The following is a 27,155-nucleotide window of genomic DNA, read 5'->3' as shown; positions in this document are numbered from 1 at the left end:
GAAATTTGTCCGCCCCATCAAAAATTTATGGGGATTTTGTTCCCTTAAACCCCCCCAAACTTTTGTGTACGTTCCAATTAATTCATTATTGTGGTACCATTAGTTAAACACAACGTTTTTAAAACTTTTTTGCCTCCTAGTATTTTTTCGATAAGCCATTTTTTATCGAGATGCGGCTTCTTTTTCAATATAATTACGTAAAAATTGTATGGGGGTTTTGTTCCTTTAAACCCCCCAAACGTTTGTGTACGTTCCAATTAAACTATTATTATGGTACCATTAGTTAAACACAGTGTTTTTAAAACTTTTGCCTCTTAGTCTTTTTTTCATAAGTCACCTTTTATCGAGACGTAGCTTCTTTTTCAAAATATACCTAAAAATGTAAATTATAAATAAATTTTCAGATTATTAACAGGTCTCTATAATCGTACTTAACCATATACAAATCTGTGGCGGATTCGACAAATATTCAAAATATCTCGATAAACACTGGCTTATCGAAAAAGTTTTAAGAGGCAAAAAAGTTTTAAAAACATTGTGTTTAACTAGTGGTGCCACAATAATAATTTAATTGGAACGTATACAAAAGTTTTGGGGGGGTTTAAGGGAACAAAACCCACATAAAATTTTTATGGGGTGCACAAATTTCACTTTAATTTTTTTTTAAGATGTTGCTGCCATAAAAATGCCACATGTCTATTTTCAATAAAAAATCTCTGAGAGTTTTCGATATATGAAAAAAAATCGATTTTAATTTTGTAACTTCAAAGGGCTGTATGCATTTCTTTACTAAAAAATAAAATCTTTGGTCTTTAATAACTCAAAAAGTGTTGATTTATATTAATAACTTGATATAATACATTTTGCTTATAATTTGTACCTCTATCGACTTATGGTATTATTTTAATAAAATAATTTTCACCTACGAGAAGGGATGGCATCCACCCCCAGGGTAAAAGCGCAAGTTGGCATCATGTCACCTTTGTTCCTTGAGGTATCCTCTAATTACTCACCAATTTTCATGAAAATCGATGGAGGTTCAACGAAATCGGAGGTGAAAACCTTCAGTGACTCCACTATAGTTGATTATAAAAATGCCACAAGGAAATAGCTTCAGAACAACATTTTAGGTAACTATTAGGATTTTAGAATAACTCAAACTATAAAGTGAGGACATCTCAAATAAGTAAGAAACGAACACATACGAACAGATGACGTGCAAGATTTAATAAGATAGGGAAGATAATTTTGCTTAAGAATGAATCTCCTATTCCCCTACTGTTTCTTTGTTTGTTTTCGTATGTGTATTCATATGTCTTCTTAACTTATACACGGTGATAAATGATTTAGAACATGTAGAACATTTGAAGTTTTTTTCTCCTGTATGTGCTAACATATGCTGGGTCAGAAGTACTTTCTGAGCATACGATTTCGGACACAAACTGCATTTGTGAGGTTTATTTTCAGAATGCATGAGCATATGCCTAACTAGACCTGTATGAGAACTCAACTCTTTTGAACATTTGTCACATTTATGTTTCTTCTTCTCATGTACATTGGAAATATGTGACATCATAGCACTTTTGGTCACAAACGTACGTGAACATATGTCACATTTGTGGGGTCTCTCCCCAGTATGCGTTAATATATGGTATTGAAGATTCTTTTTCTGAGGAAAGGCTTTTGAACAAATCGTACATTGATAATCTTTTCTCTTCTCGTGAACTTCTCTGTGGTGCTTGTTTAATACGGAAGTTTGTGTGAAGCCTCTGTTACAAACTTTACAGTAGACTTTTTCACCTGTGTGAATTTTTTCATGCGATTTTAAACTTCCAACACTAGTAAAGGCTTTTGAACAATATGAGCATTTAAAAGGTTCTTCGCCTGTATGTATTCTTAAATGCGATTTCAGGAGGTATCCAAATTGGAAGGATTTCAGGCAGATATTACATTGATGCGTTTTTTCTCCCTTATGCCATGCTACATGATAACCCAATTTTGCGTTAGATTCAAATACAGCAGGACAAATGTCACATTTATATTGTTTTCCTCCGTGTATACTGTTAACGTGCTCTTTCAATTGTGTATTATTCGAAAACTCCTCGAAGCATATCAAACACTTATAAGTGTTATGAGGACGTGAAGTGTGCCTCACTAAAGTCTCTTTATGAAAAAATGTTTTGTCACAAATATCGCATTTATAATTTCTCTCACCTTTATGCACAACCAAATGACGAACCAGATGTATTTTAAGACTAAAACGTTTGGAGCACAAGTGACAGTTAAAATTCTTCTCGTGGGTTCCCAAATGACTTAACATAGCATTTTTATGAAAAAATGTTCTACTACAGACTGGGCATTTAACTTTCTTTTCTCCAGTATGTAGAATTAGATGTGTGCGCAAAGATTGCTTTAAAGTAAATCGTGTAGAGCATATTTTGCATTCGAAATTTTTTTCCTTAGAATGAACTAGTGCGTGTATCTTAAGCATTTGTTTATATCTAAAAGCTCGATCGCACAAGTCACATTTAAATTTCTTTTCTTTGACATGTGCACTCATGTGAACCTTAAAAGTACTAAATGAACCGTACGTCTTATTGCACAGTTTACAAATAAATGTTGAATTGACATGCGTTTTTAAATGAGCCTTAAGATAACTCAGAGTTATAAAAACTTTTGGGCAAATACTACACTTGTAATTATTTTCCGAAAAATGTAGTTTCAAATGATTTTTCCAGCTATATTTGCGAGTAAAACGTTGGGAACAGATGGGACATCTGAATATCTTTTCTAGAGAATGAACTGTAAAGTGTCTTTTTACCTTGTACAAAGCTTTAAAAGGTTTGTGACAAATTGAACATAAAAAGAATTTACCGCTTTTTGTATTCCTGACATAAGCCTTTACTGTCGCAAAAGGTTTAGTTGCAAAAATGGCGTCAGATAAATTTACGTACAGCAGTTTACGAAAAGAATCGCAGTCACCGTGTTTCTCTAATAGTCTGTGATCAACAAGATTCTTTAATTTAGTAGAGAAAGATGATTTATTTAAAACTTTCGTTTGGTGTGTTTTCAAGTGTTTATTCCATTCATCTTCTCGAACGAACGATGCTCCACAAAAATTACAATTGTGTAATTTTCCTTTGCCACTAAAGTTCTTGGGACATTCTCTTCTTTCAGTAATGTTTTTCAATCCTAAAAAATAATATATACGTTTAGTCTTCTAACAGGAATAATATAATATAGAACCGTTGAAAACAATCGTAAGTGAGATAGGCGGTGGGATCATATAAATATACGGTTGGTAATAAACTAGTCACCATTATGAATGACGTGAAAAATGTTTGGCATAGGTAGGGCTTTTCATCGATTGTCATTTGTTTCGAGCTTCTGTCATATGTTGTATAATCTGTGTATAATATTAATATGTATACACAGATCATACGACATATGACAGAAGCTCGAAACAAATGACTGTGAATGAAAAGCCCTATTGTCAATGTAAAGTTTGGTTAGTTCGATCCACGGTTCTTAGACATTTACTACGGTTGCCTACCCCGACTGTGGTTTGGTGACTTGATTAACGTCACAATAGCCTATTAGAAAAGCCTATTTTTTAATAAAAAAAAAACGTTAAAATTTCATTATGTATTAACGTAATAATAATGTTAATGAAATTTTAGAATGCCAGGTATAGGCTATAGTGTGGCCAAATTTATTACCTGTTATTTAAATTCTTACAATAAATTATACAAGTAATTCTAATTCCCATAATCCTAGCTGACCTCCAAGGATGTATTAAATAGTTAATCCAGTATAGGGCTTTTCATTCACAGTCATTTGTTTCGAGCTTCTGTCATGTGTCACAATATTATTAGAGAGATTTTGCACCTCTTATTTTGCAATTGCGTTATGGTTATCGTTATACTACGTCTGCGCAGTAGCGAATATATGATCCGTTATCGTTATTAAGGGATAAACATAAGGGATTCCGTATTTTACGGAGGTTTAAAGTAGTGCTTATCGTTATCGTTATAGTAATGGTTAAATTGCTTTGTTGCCAGAATGTAAAAAAATCAGTAAAATTACATTTACATAGATTCTAATTTTGATGACCTATAAATTAAAATATCAAAAACTGTTCAAGTATATGCTTAAAATTACAATAACGTTGTGAAGTGAGGTTATGTTTAAATAACGATAACGATGACACGAAAAACCTACTTGACAGGCTGCAAAAACTCTGCTTTTTTAACGTTGCCGTAATCGTTATGCTTAATAAAGTTAACCATAGCGGAGCCAAAATCAACGGTTATTTTAAGAGGTGCAAAATCTCTCTATTATATCTACGTCATACGTTATTGGCATATATGTACCAATGATACAAACCAAAGACGTATGACGTAGATATATTAATATTATGTGACACATGACAGAAGCTCGAAACAAATGACAATCGATGAAAAGCCCTATTGGTGGAAATTCAGTATAAGCGACAAATTTTCAGTGTAAAATGGAGATGTGAAGTCCTAGATTTCCGTAAATCTTGCATTAACCGTTGGATAGACATGAACAACCGGTCCTGATTAATTTTAAGTACTAAACCACCCAAATATAACCAGTTTTCCATAATTAGGTATTATAATCCACTAAACATCTTTATTTCACAACTATCTTTACTATTGTCCATACATCAAAGAGATAAAAATACCGATTAATCATATTACGATTCAAATTACTGTACTCTCGTGACGTAACGGCGGTCTTAATGTTCATTGGTTAGTCGAAATAGGCAACCGTAGTAAATGTCTGAGAACCGTGGGTTAGTTCGACCCATATTTTTAATAAATACGTTTTGGGAAATCAAATAAAAATTTATTTAACACAGTAGGTACTTATTAAGGAATATTACTTTCATATATGTAGATAGACTAGTAAACAGGTAGTAGCAAAACAGCGCGAATGAGTTTTTAAATATCGGGAAAATTAGAAATTTGTAAATAAACACACCATGCTCAAATCTTCAGATGAATTTTCTACTGAGAGAATAATCCATATCATAAATATTGGTTTTGTACTATCTTTTTGAAGGCACATTTTAGTTCTGTATAATATCACAAGGGGATACTAATTCATTCACAAATCAACTTGTATCAAATAAATAAAAATAAATTAACTAAATAAAATCTAAACTAAACTAAATTATATCCTATTTCCTAAATATTAAATAAACTAAATATAAAATGGTTCACTTCGCGTCATAAAAAACTGGTACAACTCTTATAACAGAAAATAAATAATTGCGTTTTTCAAGTTGTGTAAGTTGGATCTTGTTACATGTGTTATTCTAATTTCTAGGGCAACGTTGCCAGTTTTTGACATTCCGTGAATGTCAAACTAAATTTTAAATTAAGTATTAATAAAATATCAACGACATTTGATAGTGAATTTAATTATTATATAAAATAAATAAGATGTTCAAAAATACAATTTGAGTATATTTTGAAAGCAATAATTTACTAATAACTTTACAAAGGTTTATACGAGTATACGGCCCCCCCTTTAATGGGACTACCTAATGATAAATGGACTGTTCCATTTGTTATGAAGTGAAAATTGTTATTATAGTCGGTTCGCTAAACTCAGACACAACTGGCTAGTGATTTTAGTAGGTCATTTTTTTGTTTTTTGCCAATTTTGCCGAAATTGGCAAAATTACTAATTATTTAGTAATTATTAACTATTTAGTAATTATTTTTTTGTCGAATTGGCAAAATTACTGACTAAAATCACTAGCTAGTTGTGTTTAGCGAACCGAATATATGAAATGTTGTTTGGAATAAAAAATTATGGTCTTATATGTGCAATTAAATCCTTCTAATGGAAAAAAATATTTGAAGATTTTTCTCAAATTATGGATACCAATAACATTTTTATTTATAACTCTTTTATTTTTAATTTGACGAAGAAAAGTAATTCTTCATAAAAGAGCTCTTCATGGTCTAAGATTTATGATGCAACCATCATATATCAAATCTTATTAATTTTATACGTGGTATAGTCGGTTCGCTAAACTCAGACGCAAATGGCTAAAGATTTTAGTACGTAACTTTTTTGTTTTTTGCCAATTTTGACAAAATTTGCAAAATTACTAAATATTTAGTAATTATTAACTATTTAGTAATAATTTTTTTGGCAATTTTATCAAATTGGCAAAATTACTAGCTTAAATCACTAGCCAGTTGAGTCTGAGTTTAGCGAACGGACTTTATATAAAAAATATTAATTTCGATCAAGAGTAAAGTACCTTTATAATTCACAACATTTAAATTAGAATGATATAATTGCACATTAAAACATAATTTTTAATTCTTAATAACTTTTCATAATAGCAAATTTTCCATATTATGAATTAAAATAAGTAAATAAACAAAGTTTTCGTTATGATAATGCTCGCATTTTCAGCTTGTTCAATCTAATAATACAAAAAACGACCTTAAAATATCATTGTACATCCCATCAGATTAAAAACAGTGGGCACCTGCTCTGGTAACAACCTCCGAGGCGTTTAAAAATTATAAGCCATACGGGTGCCAAGACTATAGGAAGATGAGGGAATTTTACATTTATATAACATATAGTTTAGAGTTTTAGAGGGAATATATAGTACCTACTCGAAAAGAGGTCACATGTACGTATTGTCTGCATTCGCCTGCCAACTTAACGAGTTGGCAGGTGACAATGTTTTTTAATTAGTTAATGAATTAAAACTATCTACTATTGAACTTTCTATTCATCTATTTTTTGTATTTTTCTTTCGTATGCATTTTCAAATGTCTTCTGAAATTAGACCAGTCGATAAATGATTTAGAACAAGTAGAACATTTGAAGTTTTTTTCTCCTGTATGCGTTGCCATATGGTAGGCCAGTGATTGTTTCGTAGTAAAAGATTTTGGACACGAACTGCACTTGTGAGGTCTATTCTCAGAATGCAAGAACATATGCTGAACTAGATTCGAACGAGAACTTAGCTCTTTTGAACATTTGTCACATTTATGTTTCTTTTTCTCATGTATATTAGAAATATGCCCTACCAAAGCACTTTTGGTCACAAACGTACTTAAACATATGTCACATTTGTGGGGTCTCTCCCCAGTATGCGTTAATATATGGCATTGAAGAGTCTTTTTCTGAGGAAAGGCTTTTGAGCAAATCGAACATTGATAATCTTTTCTCTTCTCGTGAACTTCTCTGCGGTGCCTGTTTAATTGGGAAATCTGTGTGAAGCCTTTGTTACAAACTTTACAGTAGACTTTTTCACTCGTGTGAATTCTCACATGCATTTTTAAACTTTGAGCAAAAATAAAGCCTTTCGAACAATATGAACACTTAAAAGGTTCTTGGCCTGTGTGTGTTGTCAAATGTGATTTCAACATGTGTCTAAATTGAAAGGCTTTCATGCAGATATTACATTGATGTGTTTTTTCTCCCTTATGCCACGCTAAATGATAACCCAAGTTTGTCTTTGTTGCAAATGCAGCAGGACAAATGTCACATTTAAATTGTTTTGCTCCGTGTAAACTGTCAAAGTGCTCTTTCAATTGTTCGTTATTCGAGAACTCCTTGGAGCATATCATACACTTAGTATTATCAGGGCGAGAAACACTATGCACAACCAGATGCCGAACCAGATGTCTTTTTTCACTAAAACGTTTAGAGCACACTTGACAGGTAAAATTCTTCTCGTGGGTTTTCAAATGACTTTTCATATTATTTTTATAAACAAATGCTTTACTACAGACAGGACATTTAACTTTCTTTTCACCTGTATGTAGAATTAGATGAGTGCGTAAATATCCCTTTAAACTAAATCGTTTAAAGCATATGTTGCATTCGAAATTTTTCTCTTTGGAATGAAGAACTGCGTGTTTTGTAAGATTACTTTTATATGTAAAAGTTCGATCGCACAAGTCACATTTAAATTTCTTTTCTTTAGCATGTACTTCCATGTGTACCTTCAGACCCTTAGGTGAAGAGTACTTCTTTTTACATATTTTACAACTAACCCTTTTTGAATTGACATGAGCTTTAAGATAATTCACACTTTTACCATTTTTAGTTTTCTTGGCATAAGCCTTTACTGTTGCAAATGATTTCGGTGTAAAAATGGCGTCAGATAAATTTACATACAACAGTTTACGAAAATAATCGCAGTTGCTATGTTTCTCTAACAGTCTGTGATCAACAAGATTCTTTAACTTAGTAGAGAGAGATAATTGAGTTGAAACTTTCGTTTGGTGTGTTTTCAAGTGTTTACTCCATTCATCTTCTTTGAGGAAGGACGCTCCACAAAAATTACAACTGTGTAATTTTCCTTTGCCCTCAAAGTTTTTGAGATATTTTCTTCTTTCAGGTATGTTTTTCAATCCTAAAAAATAATACATACGTTTAGTCTTCCAACGGGGATAACATAGTCATCGACAAAAATCGTAATTAAGATAGAATCATATAAATATACGGCATAGTAATAATCTAGTCACCATGATGAATATCGTGAAAAATGTCGTTTATCAATGTAAAGTTTGGTTAGTTCGCCCCATATTTTTAATATGCAGTGCTTTAATATGAATATTTTATTATGCAATGTATTGTCCAGGTTTAGGGATATCCTCGCTTATGAAACTCATGTATATCAGTGTTGCACACCTATCGTATATTAAGGTACAAGTATAACAGCGTTTATAAAAATAAACGTTAATTTAGATTCCAAATGTGTTTCTGTTCCAAACATTTCACATTATTAAATAACTTTCAGTAATATTCGCAGGTGAAGTTAAGATAGTGAACAATAATTGTCTCTGGGTTTTAAAACTAAGAATTAGTTACAGTACAACCACTTTGTCTGCAACCGTGAGGAGAAGAGATAGCAGACATTCGTTTTTGCGCTGCACGTGACCTTGGTGGTTTTTGTTAACTCTGTTTACTTACTTACTTACTGATCTTCATTCCATGCGGAGCATAGGGTGTCAATTGTCTGCCTCCATTCTGTCCTATTCATTGCACTAATCTTTATTTCTGACCACGTTTTTCCAATAGCATTAATTTCTTTGTCAACACTTCTTTTCCACGTTTCTACGGGTCTACCTGGTCTTCTCTTGCCATGTGGTGTGTATTGTAGGGCTTGCGTCGCTATGTCTGTGTCAGGTCTCCTTAGTGTGTGCCCCATCCAACTCCATTTCCTTTTGCATATTGTCGTAGATATAGGTTCCTGGTTAGTTCTTGTCCCTAACTCTTGGTTTAATATGCGGTTTGGCCAGTAAATGTTAAGAATCTTCCTTAGGCATTTATTTATGAACACCAGCATCTGTCCGATACATTTTCTTGACACTTTTTAAGTTTCTGCTCCGTATAGTAACACAGTCTTCACGTTGCTGCTGAATAATCTTATCTTGGTTTTACTTGTCATCTGACGTGAATACCACATTTTCTTTAGCATATTGAATGCGTTTTGAGCTATTCCTATTCTCCGTTTTACGTCCTCCTCTATCTCTTCTTTGTTGTTCAAAATACTGCCCAAGTAGTTAAATTTCTCTACCGTTTCTAATTCCGTGTTAAGTCCGACCTTCTTCCCTGTCTCTGCTACTTTTTCAGCTTTGCAGTACTCGCAGTACTCTTTTTACCTGTAATTTATTATTTATTAAAACGGGATGGTTCCCCCAAACTGGCTGTATACCATATATTATGTAGTTAAAAAACTTGTAAAAAACTGTAATTAGGAATTAAAATTTAACAAGCTGAAAATGCGAGCATTATCATAACGAAAAATTTGTTTATATACGTATTTTAATTCATAATATGGAAACTTGCTATTATGAAAAGTTGTTTAGAATTAAAAATTACGTTTTAATGTGCAATTATATCATTCTGATTTAAATGTTGTGAACTATAAAGGTACTTTAATCTTGATCGAAATTCATATTTTTTATAACCTCGTATAAAATTAATAAAATTTGATATATGATGGTTGCATCATAAATCTTAGACCATGAAGAGCTTTTTATGAAGAACAACTTTTCTTCGTCAAATTAAAAATAAAAGAGTTATAAATGAAAATGAGTTGTTGGTATCCATAATTTGAGAAAAATCTTCAAATAGTCTTTTTCATTAGAAGGATGTAATTGCACATATCAGACCATAATTTTTTATTCCAAACAACATTTCATATAGTCGGTTCGCTAAACTCAGACACAACTGGCTAGTGATTTTAGTCAATAATTTTACCAATTTGGCAAAAATAATAAATTACTAAATAGTTAATAATTACTAAATAATTAGTAATCTTGCCAATTTTGTAAAAATTGGCAAAAAACAAAAAAATTACCTACTAAAATCACTAGCCAGTTGTGTCTGAGTTTAGCGAACCGACTTTAATAACAATTTTCATATCATAACAAACAGTCCATTTATCATTACTACCATTAAAGGGGAGGCCGTATACCCGTATAAACCTTTTTAAAATTGTTAATAAATTATTGCTTTCAAAATATACTCAAATTGTATTTTTGAACATCTTATTTATTTTATATAATAATTAAATTCACTATCAAATGTCATTGATATTTTATTAATACTTTATTTAAAATTTAGTTTGACATTCACGAAGCGTCAAACTCAAATAATGTAAATAACCTATGCTTTGCTTAACAAATTCAGATTAAAAAACTAGCCTACTTACTAGCAACGATTTCAGCTGACGTTTAGTGTGTCAGCAGAAAATAAAAGGATTGTGACGTCACATTTTAGACTTTCGAGGTCGATTATCTTGAAGACGGTTAGAGATATCGAAATGCCGTTTTCAGATTTGGATTTAGAAGACAAAACTACATAAGGATCCATCGATAAATCTGGTCTAAGTATTGCAGGAGCGGCAAAGCAATAACACACAGATTTTGCGAATTTATAAACGAAAAGTTTTCGTTGAAAATCCAAAGTGCAAACGAACGCTTTCGGACTTATCAGTCCATCTTCAATTAAATTTGCACGTGCTAAATAGCTCCAGTACCAAACAGTGGTTGGATTTAACCTAACCCTTCGGTAGCCATGTCTCATAAAGTTATATAAGTGGACACACTGTGGCACTTAATGCCGCACATATAAAAACGATATTACATGTTAAAAATATCAAAAATTTGTTAGAATAACAAAACAAGCGTTATTTTTAACATTTTATTGTATGACTTTAACATAATGTAACGAATCAGGCGCCAAATTAAAAAAAAGCGAGTATAGTACTTCCACTCTAACTTTTCCCATGCATGAAATTATTCACGATTTACTTTTTATACTAGGTCTCTTTTTAACTCACAGAAACTAGTATAGCAAAAGTAAGCCTCTTTTCCATAGAAATCACAATAAGTTAAACAAGGATATACAATATAGAATATGGAGAGACTAAGTTTTCATCCAATAATACATAAAACGTAAAATATCATTCTACATCCCATCAGATTAAAAACAGTGGGAATCTTCTCTGGTAACAACCTCCAAGGCTTTTAAAAATTATAAGCCATACGGGTGGCAACACTATAGGAAGATGAGGGAATTTTACAATTTGTGACTTATAAATTTTGAAAATCTCAGGAGGTGTAACCAAAGAAAGTATTCCACCTGTTGTTAATCTGGTGGTATGGGAACGACATTTATTGTCGTTTTCTGTGCTATTTCGATTGATAACTTACTTTGTTTTTCGGTAGATGGCTCTAGTTCATCCGTGACATTTCTTTCTTTGCAATTCGGAAAGGCTCCAAGTATCATACGTGGAAAAATCGGAGAGAAGAGGATATGGGACTACTGATGAGGAGGAAAAGATCTCCGAAACCGGTATAGACTCTTCCTGCACTCTCCGATTTAACCAGAGTATTATGCAGCTCTGCATTTTCGTGTCGCAAAGACATTGAAAATGTTTATTACATTTTGAATTCATTTACTCTTGTAGGAGCAATAAGGAATCTTTCTTGTTGGAGCTTTTAGCACGCTGAGCAGATGCGTTGTGAATTATTTAAAATTCTGTTTGATTTATAAATTTTGAAAATCTCGGAAGGTTGTAACCAAAGAAACTATTCCACATGTTGTCAATCTTGTGGCATGGGAACGACATTTATTGTCGTTTTATGTGCTACTTCGATTGATAACTTACTTTATTTTCAATTTCGTTGCAACCCTAACACGCAGCAGCATTATATTATAGTTCAGTCAGAGAGTGCAGCAAGCGTCTATACCGGTTTCGTGAATTTTTTGCCCCTCGTCAGTAGAAACATATGCTCTTCTCTCTGATTGAACCAAGATATTCCGACGCGTGCAGTCTTGGATTGCAACGAACGAAATGGCTGGGATGCCGTAGCGACATCTGCTAAGAAACAGACTAAGTTTTCAATCTAATAATACATAAAACGACATTAAAATATCATTCTACAACCCATCAGATTAAAAACAGTGGAAACTTTTCTGGTAACAACCTCCGAGGCGTTTAAAAATTATAAGCCATACGGGTGCCAAGACTATAGGAAGATGAGGGAATTTTACAATTAACATATAGTTTAGAGGGAACATATAGTCCATACTCGAAAAGAGGTCACATGTATGTATCGTCTGCGTTAGCCTACCAACTTAACGAGTTGGCAGGTGACAATGTTTTTTAACCCCTTACTGCATCATTTTTTGGAAAAAGACCGGCCACAAAAAAATAAATTTATTTTTAACGTAAAAAGTGATTCACTGGACAATCACAATTTTTGTTGGAATAATGGGAAGGACGATGCGTTGAACGATAATTTTTTTATTGGAGCGTATTTTGTTTACTGCGCAGGAGCAGTAAACTGAGCAGAAGACCTAAAAAGAGATGGGAAGACGAAGTCGATGAGGATGCCAGGAACTTCCTGGGAACGCGTTCATGGAAAAGAACAGCGGTAAATCGAAATGATTGGAGAAGCTTGTTGAAGGAGGCCAAGGCTCGATTTGGGCTGTAGTGCCATTGGATGGATGGATGGAGCATGATTTATATATTGAAAAATAAGCGAATCAGAATATGAAGACACAAATTTGTCTGAAAGCGGCTCACAACGAAGAGATAAGTCGTAAGTGATACCTAAGTAGAAAAAGGGGTATATTTTTTCTTAAATAAGTAAGTTTTATAGCTTACAATCCCATGTAAATGACGAACGCCAATGGGGTCATAAATCGGAAGAATGAAATTGAGGCATTTTTAAAATTTCACAACCTAGATATAATTCTAATATCTGAATCTCACTTAACATCAGAAAATAGTTTTAGAATATCCAACTATTTAATGTACAATGCTGCCCATCCAGACGCAGCAAGAAGAGCCAGTGCTGGAGCAGCTATAATCATTAGAAAGGGTATAAAACACCATATTTTACAAAAGATTGAACAACCAGATCTGCAAGCAGTCTCCATTGAAATAGAAGATTGGATCGGACCAATCTCGATAGCTGCTGTATACTGCCCACCAAATTATAGAGCTAACAAAAATTCTTTAAGTAATCTCTTTAACCAACTTGGTAACCGTTTCCTGGCAGGTGGAGACTATAACGCCAAACATACTAGTTGGGGTTCAACACTGTGCGCTCCTGGAAGAGGCAGGGTACTACATCAAATCATATCAGAACAACACTTGGACCATTTGTCTACGTATCAGCCTACATACTGGCCATCCGACCCGCAGAAAGTTCCCGACTGTTTAGATTTCTTTGTTACAAAAGAGTTCTCAAGGGGATATCTAAGTATCGAATCAAATTTCGATATAGAGTCTGATCATACTCCTGTAGTAGCAACTGTACATTCAGGAATTAAAGAAAAAGAGCCTCTGCCCAAGTTGCACAATTACAAAACCAACTGGCAAGCTTTCAGAGAAAGGGTTGAAGCAAATATTGAACTAAACGTATCACTTAAGTCACCAGAAGAACTAGAAAAAGAAATCCAAAATTACACAACAATGATTCAGGAAGCTGCATGGAAATCAACACCTCCACCAACAAAAACAAAACAAAAAATTAATTGTCCAATAAATGTCAGAGAAAAAATAATTGAAAAAAGGTATCTGAGTAGAACTTGGAAGCAAACTAGACATCCAGATGACAAGTTAAGGCTCAATAGAGCAGCACGACAATTGAAGGAACTACTAAAACAACTGAAAAATAACAGCGTTCAAGAATACCTAGAAAATTTAACGCCGTCAGATGCCAGCGATTATGCGCTATGGAAGGCTACAAAAAAATTAAAACAGCAACATCGTCATATCCCACCAATTAGAAAATCTAACGGAACATGGGCCAGAACAAACAATGAAAAGGCAGAAACTTTCGGCGAATACCTAGAAGAAGTTTTCAAACCTATACCAGCTGCTGCAACAAATAACGATCAAGAAATCTACAATTTCCTACAGAACCAAACCCCGACAGGAGAAAACACACTACACGCTTCACCCAAAGAAGTTCAAAACATAATCAACAATAATCTAATAAAAAAGAAAGCACCTGGCTATGACTTAATCACAGGTGAGGTAATTAAAAATCTACCTACCAAAGCAATTAAAATGCTAACTTAATTGTGTAATGCGGTACTAAGGCTAAAACACTTCCCAATCCAATGGAAAATTGCGGAAATTATCCTTATACAAAAATCACGAAAACCTCCAAATGAGCTCACTACATATCGACCAATTAGTTTAATGCCAGTAATGTCTAAGATCATGGAAAAAATAATAGAAAAAAGACTTCTACAAATACTAACAGACAGAAATATGATACCCGACCACCAATTTGGCTTTAGGAAAGAGCATGGTACCGTCAAACAAGTTCACAGAGTGGTCAACGTTATAAATAAAACCTTTGAAGAAAAAAATTACTGTTCAGCAGCATTCCTCGATGTTAGCCAGGCTTTTGATAAAGTTTGGCATCAAGGACTCTTGTATAAACTGAAAAAGAACTTACCAGAGGAACTATATACACTCCTTAAGTCGTATTTATCAGAAAGATACTTTCGAGTGAAGTTTGAGTCAGCCTATACAAAACTATATCCCATCAGATCAGGGGTACCGCAAGGAAGCGTTCTGGGACCACAACTGTATCTGATTTACACAGCCGACTTACCCACAAATCGTGATACAACGACCACCACCTTTGCAGACGATACTGCAATCCTAGCAGTACACAAAAATCCCGTCGAAGCTGCTGCAAAACTCCAGAGAGTATTAAATCAAATAAATACTTGGGCACAAAATTGGAGAATTAAATTGAATGAACAAAAATCAAACCATATTGTTTTTACAAAATGTCACGGTGAATCACCTACAGTAACAATAAATAATAAGGTAATTCCCTCAGTTACCTCTGTAACATATCTGTCCATGCACTTGGACAGGGGATTAACCTGGAGAACCCATATATGGAACAAACGGAAACAACTGGGCATAAAATTTAGTAAGCATTATTGGCTTCTAGGGCGTAAGTCTAAGCCCACGACAAGAAATAAACTGCTAGTCTACAACACAATATTCAAATCAGTATGGGCATATGGTCTGCAGCTCTGGGGAACAGCATCCAAGTCGAATGTATCCATAATTGAGAGATTCCAGTCCAAGGTGTTACGTTCAATAATCGATGCTCCGTGGTTTGTTACTAACAGGGATATTTACAATGATCTGGAAACGAAAACCGTCAGTGAAGTGATAGTGGAGTTAAGTGCAAAATACATCGTACGTCTTGAAAGCCAAGCGAATGTGCTTGCAATTAATTTGTTAGACAACAGTCAGGAAACAAAACGGTTAAAGAGACAGACACCATTAGATTTACCGCACAGACATTAACATTGTTACAGTAGCTAAGTTAATATATTTATGTAATACAGTAATTTAATATTATCTCTATAGATATGTGGCGCTGGTCACAATTTCTCTTCATGTCATTATTTCTCAGATAAAATGTGCCTATTGTTATATGTTTTAACCAGGGGCGTGCAGTCCATGGAAGCAAGGGAAGCATTGCTTCCCTTGGTTTCCGTAGTAATGCCGTACCATCTGAGTAACTGAGATAATTTTAAAAAAATTGAACAAACACATAATAAGCAGGATTTTAAGTTGCGTACGAGAATATTTAATTATGTAGTACAAGCAGCAAGTACCTACCTAATAAGAAAAGACAAACGTATTTTACTCTATTTTTGTCATACAGTAAATAACTAAGCAATGAAATAGGTACCCATACTAGTATAAGCAGCGCTGTATGCTGCATCCTTCCGTACTCGGACCATGATCGTATTTCTACGGTGGTATTCGGAGTTATATCGGCATAATAATCTGATTTTTAAGTTGCTTCTCTCCAGCGACTCAAGCCTATGTAAAAATCATCGGGGTTAGATGGTGAGCGGCGAGTTCAAATTTGGGGCATATCTTTAGCTTATAAGCAGTTTTGTCAATTGCATACGAAGATGTTTTTGGTGAATTTAAATGGGATTTACCAGCATTTGACAATGACGGGCTTCGTTGACTGATTTTTTGAAAGTATGAAGATGGATTTTATTGAATTATTTATATAAATAAGTACATAGAATTATTTATATTATAAATACTAAATATAAATATTATTTATATAAATATATTATAAAATATGTGTGTTTTGGAAAATGGTGAAAATGTGGGATACAGAAACCATAAATAGCTTGAGAGGATTTTTGGATAGTTTAAAAGATTATTTGAATTTTACTTTATAACTTAGCTTTTTTCAGAAATATTTCCATTCTCCGATAATTTATTTAATGTATTGCAATGCAAGATAAACGAGATTGGTTTCTGTGTAAAAAAATTAGCGTATTTAAAGATATTATTAACAAAAATAGAGAGATGACTTTGAAAAATGCTCGAATAATATGATGGCAAGAAGTTAAGTTAAGCCTAAAAGGAAACGAATAGGTACGCACTGATAATGTTGGAGATGTCGAATCGTGCTACCGCCAACTATACAATTTACCAGATTTTCGATCAAATATGTCAACGAATGGAAAATAGGTTTTAAGAATTTTGATGACCGAGACTTTCTTTAGCTGTGCAATTTTAATACATTAAAAAAACACATTTTCCTGAAAAACAAACAAAATCTTTGATGCGTCTTTATGGACAATATTTTGACTTGATTTCATTAAGTTCAGACCTAACAGCTTTATATGAGACTGAGGATATTGAGTATTGACATAAAAAATATTGCCAGTGAGTTACTAATATTTTTTCCACCTACCTCTACCGAAACTATACATTTCCTGACCTGATTGTAGGGAGGAAAGGCGTACCTACTTTTCGTCCCTAGGGAGACAAGGTACTTTTACTCCCTAGGGAGTATACCTAGTAGCATGTATCCGTTTTATAAAGGATTTTACTTGTTTTCTTTTCCAATTGAATATAATCTGATTAAAGAAATGTCACAATATCCATGTTTGTACAAGGAAGTTATAGACAAGTTTTCGAAAAATGGTAGAAGAACTGAATTACATTATAAATAGGTGTTTTTACAATTTTTTTTATAAATTGCTTCCCCTGTTTCAAATTTCACCGCACGCCCCTGGTTATAACAGATTGCCTAATAAACATAAAAAAAAAATGTAAATGACAAATATAAATAAAACAATTATTTTTTTCTTGCTTTTACTTTAATATTTTTAATTCTCGATCGCATTCGAGCGTGAAAAATTATAATAACAAAGTAAAACGCCGCTTGAATTATCTCGAGTGTGCACGTTAAGGGGTTAATTAGTTAATTAATTACAACTATCTAAGAATGAACTTTCTATTCATCTATTTTTTGTATTTTTCTTTCGTATGTATTTTCAAATGTTTCCTTAAATTAGACACGTCGGTAAATGATTTAGAACAAGTTGAACATTTGAAGTTTTTTTCTCCTGTATGCGTTGCCATATTATGGTAGGTCAGTGATTGTTTCGTAGTAAAAGATTTTGGACACGAACTGCACTTGTGAGGTCTAATATCAGAATGCAAGAACATATGCTTAACTAGACTTGAACGAGAACTTAGCTCTTTTGAACATTTGTCACATTTATGTTTCTTCTTCTCATGTATATTAGAAATATGCCCTACCAAAGCACTTTTGGTCACAAACGAACGTGAACATATGTCACATTTGTGGGGTCTCTCCCCAGTATGCGTTAATATATGGTATTGAAGACTCTTTTTCTGAGGAAAGGCTTTTGAGCAAATCGTACATTGATAATCTTTTCTCTTCTCGTGAACTACTCTGTGGTGGTCATATAAGTGGGAAGGTTGTGTGAAGCCTTTGTTACAAACTTTACAGTAGACCTTCTCACCCGTGTGAATTCTCTCATGCATTTTTAAACTTTGAGCAAGAATAAAGCCTTTTGAACAATATGAACATTTAAAAGGTTCTTGGCCTGTGTGTGTTGCTAAATGTGATTTCAACATGCGTCTAAATTGAAAGGCTTTCATGCAGATATTACATTTATGTGTTTTTTCTCCCTTATGAAACGCTAAATGATAACCCAAGTTTGTCTTTGTTGCAAATGCAGCAGGACAAATGTCACATTTAAATTGTTTTGCTCCGTGTAAACTGTCAAAGTGCTCTTTTAATTGTTCGTTATTCGAGAATTCCTTGGAGCATATCATACACTTAGTATTATCAGGACGAGAAACACTATGCACAACCAAATGCCGAACCAGATATTTTTTAACACTAAAACGTTTAGAGCACAAGTGGCAAGTAAAATTCTTCTCGTGGGTTTTCAAATGACTTTTCATATTAATTTTATAAGCAAATGCTTTACTACAGACGGGGCATTTAACTTTCTTTTCGCCTGTATGTAGAATTAGATGGATGCTTAAATATCGCTTTAAACTAAATCGTTTAAGGCATATATTACATTCAAAATTTTTCTCCTTGGAATGAAGAACTGCGTGGCTGTTAAGATTACATTTATATGTAAAAGTTCGATCGCACAAGTCACATTTAAATTTCTTTTCTTTAGCATGTACTTCCATGTGTGTATTCAGAGCTTTGGGTGAAGAGTACATCTTCTTACATATTTTACAACTAACTCTTTTTGAATTGACATGAGCTTTAAGATAATTCACACTTTTACCACGTTTAGTTTTCTTGGTATAAGCCTTTACTGTTGCAAAAGATTTAGTTGTAAAAATGGCGTCAGATAAATTTACGTACAACAGTTTACGAAAAGACTCGCAGTTACCGTGTTTCTCTAATAGTCCGTGATCAACAAGATTCTTTAATTTAGTAGAGAGAGATAATTTAGTTAAAACTGTCGTTTGGTGTGTTTTTAAGTGTTTACTCCATTCATCTTCTTGGAGGAAGGACGCTCCACAAAAATTACAACTGTGTAATTTTCCTTGGCCATGAAAGTTTTTGTGATATTTTCTTCTTTCAGGTATGTTTTTCAATCCTAAAAAATAATACATACGTTTAGTCTTCTAACGGGGATAATATAGAGTCATCGACAAAAATCGTAATTGAGATAGGCGAAAGAATCATATAAATATACGGCATGGTAATAATCTATTTAGTCACCTTGATGAATGTCGTGAAGAATGTCGTTTGACACTGTCAATGTAAAGTTTAGTTAGTTCGACTCATATTTTTAATATGCAATGCTTTACGCAATGTATTGTCCAGGTTTAGGGATAACCTCACAAACCTTACAACCCTCACAACCTTACAAAGCCCATGTATATCAGCATTGCACACCCTAGTGCAGCAGATTCGTGCAAATATTATATAGAAGCATATAATTTGGACCACATATACTACATATATAAAGGTTCAAATTTAGATGGGAGACCATCTCAGATTTTGCCTTTTACAAAAATGGCGGGGATTCAAAAGGGCGACTATACATATGTGACTAATAGCACAATAACTTTTGAACGAGACTTCAGATTTCAACCAAATTTGATATATAGGTTCTTTTTTTATGTATAAGATCGAGGTCTTGAACCGGAAGAATCGGTTTACCAGAAGTTGTGTTTTTCCTGGTTTTTATGTAAAAATATGTTGTTTTTCTTTCAATTATTTCACCCTGTATGTATTAAGTTTTGAAATAGTTAATACGGCCATTAACAAGAGCGTAAAAATATTTTTTAAGATATATTTTTAACTTTTTAGTTATGTTAATTACTATTTATTAAGCGCAAAACGTATCTTCACATGTACAGCGTTATTCACTATATTTTGACCACCCTGTAAACTGCTTTATTTACAGAATTAGAAAAAAATGTAAAATACAAAAGTTATGCGATTTTTTAATTATGATTTTTGACATAAATATCATACTAGTGACGTCATCCATTTGGGCGTGATGACGTAATGGATTATTTTTTTAAATGGGAATAGGGGTCGAGTACTAGCTCATTTGAAAGGTTATTCAATTCCCTATTCAGTAATATAAACATTAACATGATTAATTAGACAGGATGTCCAAAAAACCTTTTTTTAATTAAATTAATTGACACAAAAAGAAGAATGTATGTAATTTATTTAATTCAAAATACATTCCACTGCTGTTAGAAATTAGACATAAATGATTATTGATCATTTATGTCTTACTTTTCACTTAAATTCAATGTTCAAGGTGCCACCCATCTGCCTCTTGTCAGTTTGAACATTTAATTGAAGCAAAAATCAATGTTTATTTGTGCAACAAACTTTTATTTCTGTTTTCTAACAGCAGTAAAACGTATTTTAAATTAAATAAATTACATACATTCTTCCTTTTGTTTCAATAAATTTAATTCAAAAAAATTTTTTTTGGACACCCTGTATAAATAATTATCTTAATGCTTATATTACTGAATAGAAAATTGAATTACCTTTCAAATGAGCTAGCACACAAGCCCTATTCTCATTTAAAAAAATAGTCGATTACGTCATCAAGCCCAGATGGATGACGTCACTAGTATGTTATATATGTAAAAAATCATATTTTAAAAATAGAATAACTTTTGTATTTTACATTTTTTTCTTATTCTGTAAATAAAGCAGTTTACAGGGGGGTCAAATAATAGTGAATAACCCTGTACCTACATGCGGCAGATTCGTGCAAATATTATAAGAATTATTGTGCATTTAATGGTAGAAGCATATAATTTGGACCACGTATACTACACATATAGAGGTTCAAATTTAGATATGAGGCCATCTCAGTTTTTGTTTACAAAAATGGCGGGCATTCAAAATGGCGCTTATACATATGTGACTAATAGCACGATAACTTTTGAACGAGATGTCAGATTTCAACCAAATTTGGTATATAGGTTCTTTTTTTGATGAATAATATCGAAGTCTTGAACCGGAAGAATTTGTGTTTTTACTGTTTTTTTATGTAAAAATATGTTGTTTCTTTTTCAATTCTTTCACCCTGTATATATTAATTTTTCAAAAAGCTGATACCGGCGTGAAAAAGAGCGTAAAAATATTTTTTAGGAAATATTTTGAACTCTTTAGTTATATTAATTACTATTTAAAAAATGCATAACGTATCTTCACATGTAGGTACCTATGTGCGGCAAATTCGTGCAAATAATAATATAAGAATTATTGTGTATTTAATGGTAAAAGCATATCATTTGGACCACACATACTACACATACAAAGATTCAAATTTAGATATGAGGCCATCTCAGATTTAGTCTTTTACAAAAATGGCGGGCATTCAAAATGAATCTGTCGCCCATAGGTACATGTGAACATACGTTATGCATTTATTAAATGGTAACTAACACAACTGAAAAGTTCAAAATATTTCCTAAAAAATATATTTACACTCTTTTCAATGGCGTTGTTACCTTTTTGAAAAATTTATATATACAGGGTGAAAGAATTGAAAAAGAAACAACATATTATTACATAAAAACAGTAAAAACACAAATTCTGGTAAACCGATTCTTCCGGTTCAAGACCTCGATTTTATTCGTCAAAAAAAGAACTTATACACCAAATTTGGTTGAAATCTGACGTTTCGTTCAAAAGTTATCGTGCTATTAGTCACATACGTATAGTCGCCATTTTGAATGCCCGCCATTTTTGTAAAAGGAACAAAAACTGAGATGGCCTCGTATCTAAATTTGAACCTTTATATGTGTAGTATATGTGGTCCAAATTATATGCTTAAATGAAGTTAATATAGTGAAAAGTAATTGTCTCTGGTATTTAAAATTAAGAATTAGTTACAGTAAAACCACTTTGTCTGCAACCGTGAGAAGAGATAGCAGACATTCGTTTATGCGCTGCAAGTGACCTTGACGGTTTTTGTTAACTCTGTTTACCTGTAACGTATTATTTATTAAAACGGGATGGTTCCCGCGAACTGGCTGTATACCTTATGTAGTTGAAAAGCTTTAACTGGTATAACTTTAATTAGGAATTAAAATTTAAAAATCCAAAGTAGGTTCAGAACAAACGTTTTCGGACTTATCAGTCCATCTTCAGTTAACTTTGTACGTGCTAAATAGCTACAGAACCAAACAGTGGTTGGATTTAACTTAACCCTCCGGTAGCCACGTCTCGTAAAGTTACATGAGTGGACACACTGTGGCACTTAATGCCGCACATATAAAAAACGGTATTACATGTTCAAAATATAAAAAAATTGTTAGAATAACAAAACAAGCGTTATTTCTAACATTTTATTGTATGACTTTAACATAATGTAACGAATCAAGCGCAAAATAAAAATAAAGCGAGTATAGTACTTCCACTCTAACTTTTCCCATGCATAAAATTATTCACGACTTACTTTTTATACTAGGTCTCTTTTTAACTCACAGAAACTAGTATAGCAAAAGTAAGCCGCTTTTCCATAGAAATCACAATAAGTTAAACAAGGATAAACAATATAGAATGTGGACAGACTAAGTCTTCCATAAAATAATACATAAAACGACATTAAAATATCATTGTACATCCCATCAGATTAAAAACAGTGGGCACCTGCTCTGGTAACAACCTCCGAGGCTTTTAAAAATTATAAGCCATACGGGTGCCAAGACTATAGGAAGATGAGGGAATTTTACAATTTGTAATTCACGTCCCATCTGCTCAGCGTGGTAAAGCTCCAACGAGAAGATTTCCTACGTACTCCAAATAGAGTAACTAAATTAAACATTAAAAATGTATACACATTTTCAATTTCGTTGCAACCCGAACACGCAGCAGCATTATATTCTAGTTCAGTCAGAGAGTGCAGCAAGAGTCTATACCGGTTTCGTGAATTTCTTGCCCCTCGTCAGTAGACACATGCTCTTCTCTCTGATTGAACCAGGATACTCCGGCGCGTGCAGTCTTGGATTGCAACGAACGAAATGGCTGGGATGCCGTAGCGATATCTGCTAAGAAACAGACTAAGTTTTCAATCTAATAATACATAAAACGACATTAAAATATCATTCTACAACCCATCAGATTAAAAACAGTGGAAACCTTCTCTGGTAACAACCTCCGAGGCGTTTAAAAATTATAAGCCATACGGGTGCCAAGACTATAGGAAGATGAGGGAATTTTACAATTAACATATAGTTTAGAGGGAACATATAGTCCCTACTCGAAAAGAGGTCACATGTACGTATTGTCTGCGTTCGCCTACCAACTTAATGAGTTGGCAGGTGACAATGTTTTTTAACCCCTTACTGCACAATTTTTTGGAAAAAGACCGGCCAAAAAAAAATCAATTTATTTTTAACGTAAAAAGTGATTCACTGGACAATCACAATTTGTGTTGGAATAATGGGAAGGACGATGCGTTGAACGCATAGAGGTATATACTAACATAGAGTGAGCCTACCTTCCGCGCTTCCTGACGACAAGATCTCATGGACTGGTTTGCGGCATCTCTTTCTAACACATTGTATCGAGAAACTAAGATGACAATTAGTGTGAGTATAGGCACGGAAGTGGAGGACAACTGTCGCAGCTTTACTATGCGTAAGAGTGAAACGGCATTAATCCAAATAAAAAAGATGGTGTCGTCACTTCGCTCTGAATGACACTCTCTCTATGCTAATATATAACTATGGTTGAACGATAATTTTTTTATTGGAGCATATTTTGTTTACTGCACAGGAGCATGATTTATATATTGAAAAATAAGCGAATCAGAATATGAACACACAAATTTGTCTGAAAGCGGCTCACAACGAAGAGATAAGTTGTAAGTGATACCTAAGTAGAAAAAGGGGTATATTTTTTCTTAAATAAGTAAGTTTTATAGCCTACAATCCCATGTAAATGACAAATATGAATAAAACAATTGTTTTTTTCTTGCTTTCACTTTATTATTTTCAATTCTCGATCGCATTCGAGCGTGAAAAATTATAGTGACATAAGGTAAAATGCCGCTCGAATTATGTCGAGTGTGCACGTTAAGGGGTTAATTAGTTAATTAATGACAACTATCTAAGAATGAACTTTCTATTCATCTATTTTTTGTATTTTTCTTTCGTATGTATTTTCAAATGTTTTCTGAAATAAGACACGTCGATAAACGATTTAGAACAAGTTGAACATTTGAAGTTTTTTTCTCCTGTATGCGTTGCCATACTATGGTAGGTCAGTAATTGTTTCGTAGTAAAAGATTTTGGACACGAACTGCACTTGTGAGGTCTATTCTTAAAATGCGAGTACATATGCCGAATTAGACTTGAACGAGAACTTAGCTCTTTTGAACATTTGTCACATTTATGTTTCCTCTTCTCATGTATACTAGAAATATGCCCTACCAAAGAACTTTTGGTCACAAACGAACGTGAACATATGTCACATTTGTGGGGTCTCTCCCCAGTATGCGTTAATATATGGTATTGAAGATTCTTTTTCTGAGGAAAGGCTTTTGAACAAATCGTACATTGATAATCTTTTCTCTTCTCGTGAACTATTCTGTGGTGCTCGTATAAGTTGGAAGGTTGTGTGAAGCCTTTGTTACAAACTTTACAATAGACTTTCTCGCCCGTGTGAATTTTTTCATGCAGTTTTAAACTTCCAGAATGAGTAAAGGCTTTTGAACAATATGAACATTTAAAAGGTTCTTGGCCTTTATGTATTAATAAATGTGATTTCAACATGTGTCTAAATTGAAAGGCTTTCTTGCAGATATTACATTGATGTGTTTTTTCTCCCTTATGCCACGCTAAATGATAACCCAAGTTTGTCTTTGTTGCAAATGCAGCAGGACAAATGTCACATTTAAATTGTTTTGCTCCGTGTAAACTGTCAAAGTGCTCTTTTAATTGTTCGTTATTCGAGAACTCCTTGGAGCATATCATACACTTAGTATTATCAGGGCGAGAAACACTATGCACAACCAGATGCCGAACCAGATGTCTTTTTTCACTAAAACGTTTAGAGCACAAGTGACAGGTAAAATTCTTCTCGTGGGTTTTCAAATGCCTTTTCACATTATTTTTATAAGCAAATGCTTTACTACAGACGGGACATTTAACTTTCTTTTCGCCTGTATGTAGAATTAGATGAGTGCGTAAATATTCCTTTAAACTAAATCGTTTAAAGCATATATTACATTCGAACTTTTTCTCCTTAGAATGAAGAACTGCGTGTTTTTTAAGATAACTTTCATACGTAAAAGTTCGATCGCACAGGTCACATTTAAATTTCTTTTCTTTGGCATGTACTTCCATGTGTGCATTCAGACCCTTACGTGAAGAGTACGTCTTCTTACATATTTTACAACTAACCCTTTTTGAATTGACATGAGCTTTAACATCATTCATACTTTTACCGTTTTTAGTTTTCTTGGCATAAGCCTTTACTGTTGCAAAAGATTTAGTTGTAAAAACGGCGTCAGATAAATTTACGTACAGCAGTTTACGAAAAGAATCGCAGTTCTCATCTTTCTCTAATAGTCTGCGATCAACAAGATTCTTTAATTTAGTAGAGAGAAATAATTTGGTTAAAACTGTCGTTTGGTGTGTTTTCAAGTGTTTACTCCATTCATCTCCTTGGAGGAAGGACGCTCCACAAAAATTACAACTGTGTAATTTTCCTTTGCCCTCAAAGTTTTTGAGAGATTTTCTTCTTTCAGGAATGTTTTTCAATCCTAAAAAATAACATACGTTTAGTCTTCTAACGGGGATAATATAGAGCCATCGACAAAAAATTGAGATACGCGATAGAATCATATAAATATACGGGATAGTAATAATCTAGTCACCATTCTGAATGACTTGAATGAAAAATGTCATTTGAAATGGTCAATGTAAAGCTTGGTTAGTTCGACCCATATGTTTAATAAAAATTTTTGAGAAATTAAATTAAAAATTACATATTTAACACAGTAATTATTAAGGGACACTACTTCTATATACAGTGATGAGCGTGCTAATAACCGGAAAAATAACGCAAAAGATGGAAAACAATACATTGCGAAAATAAATTAGATGAAACTAGTGGAGGTGGAAATTATCGTTATAAACGTACAAATTAACATTACATTACATAGTTTCCCACCTTTAGACGTATCAGAGGAGTATGACAATTGTCATTGTGACAGTGTAGAATTTTATAAAATACTCCTGTCATAGACGTCTAAAGGTGGGAAACTATGTAATGTAATGTTAATTTATATGTTTATAACGATAATTTCCACCTCCACTATTTTCATCTCTTTTTGTTTAGCAATGTATTACGTTTTCCATCTTTTGCGTTATTTTGCCGGTTATTAGCACGCTCATCATGTAGACAGAAAAGTAAGCAGGTAGTCGTAAAACAGTGCGAATGAGTTTTTAACATGTTCACTGCTCATGACTCGGATCCGGGTCGGTAGCGTTTAGCTCTTTGTGCTCATGACTCAGATCCGAGTCGCGGCTGAGATTGGAATTAAAAACGTCAGTATATTCTTAGCACTTGACTAAGGGTGCCAATTTTTGACGAGTGTGTGAGTGTACTATTGTAAATAAAAAAAAAAAAGAATGTGTGTGTACTCTGTACGCACGTAAGAAGTTATACTTCTATTATATAATTTCAACGAAATAAATATACTTAACTGTTTATATTTGCATTTTATTTAAATATTAAACTTTCTTACCTACCACTTTCAAAAAT

At 33.2% G+C, this 27,155-nt stretch overlaps 1 protein-coding gene across 1 annotated transcript; it reads right to left on the bottom strand.

The window, feature by feature from the left end:
• Positions 1 to 1,267: 1,267 nt before the first annotated feature.
• On the bottom strand, positions 1,268 to 26,268 carry LOC126880984 (zinc finger protein 208-like). The gene is made up of 6 exons (XM_050645066.1): positions 26,244 to 26,268; positions 24,688 to 26,151; positions 18,028 to 19,491; positions 6,962 to 8,425; positions 2,875 to 3,192; positions 1,268 to 2,163 (listed from the first exon to the last, which is right to left on the bottom strand). Exons 1-6 carry the CDS (start codon positions 26,266 to 26,268, stop codon positions 1,268 to 1,270), a joined length of 5,631 nt encoding a protein of 1,876 aa, XP_050501023.1.
• Positions 26,269 to 27,155: the final 887 nt, after the last annotated feature.

This window comes from Diabrotica virgifera, chromosome 2 (assembly GCF_917563875.1).
Source record: "Diabrotica virgifera virgifera chromosome 2, PGI_DIABVI_V3a".
Classification (NCBI taxonomy): Eukaryota; Metazoa; Arthropoda; class Insecta; order Coleoptera; family Chrysomelidae; genus Diabrotica; species Diabrotica virgifera.
Note: the sequence above shows the minus strand (reverse complement) of the source record. Positions and strands in the feature narration are given on the sequence as shown.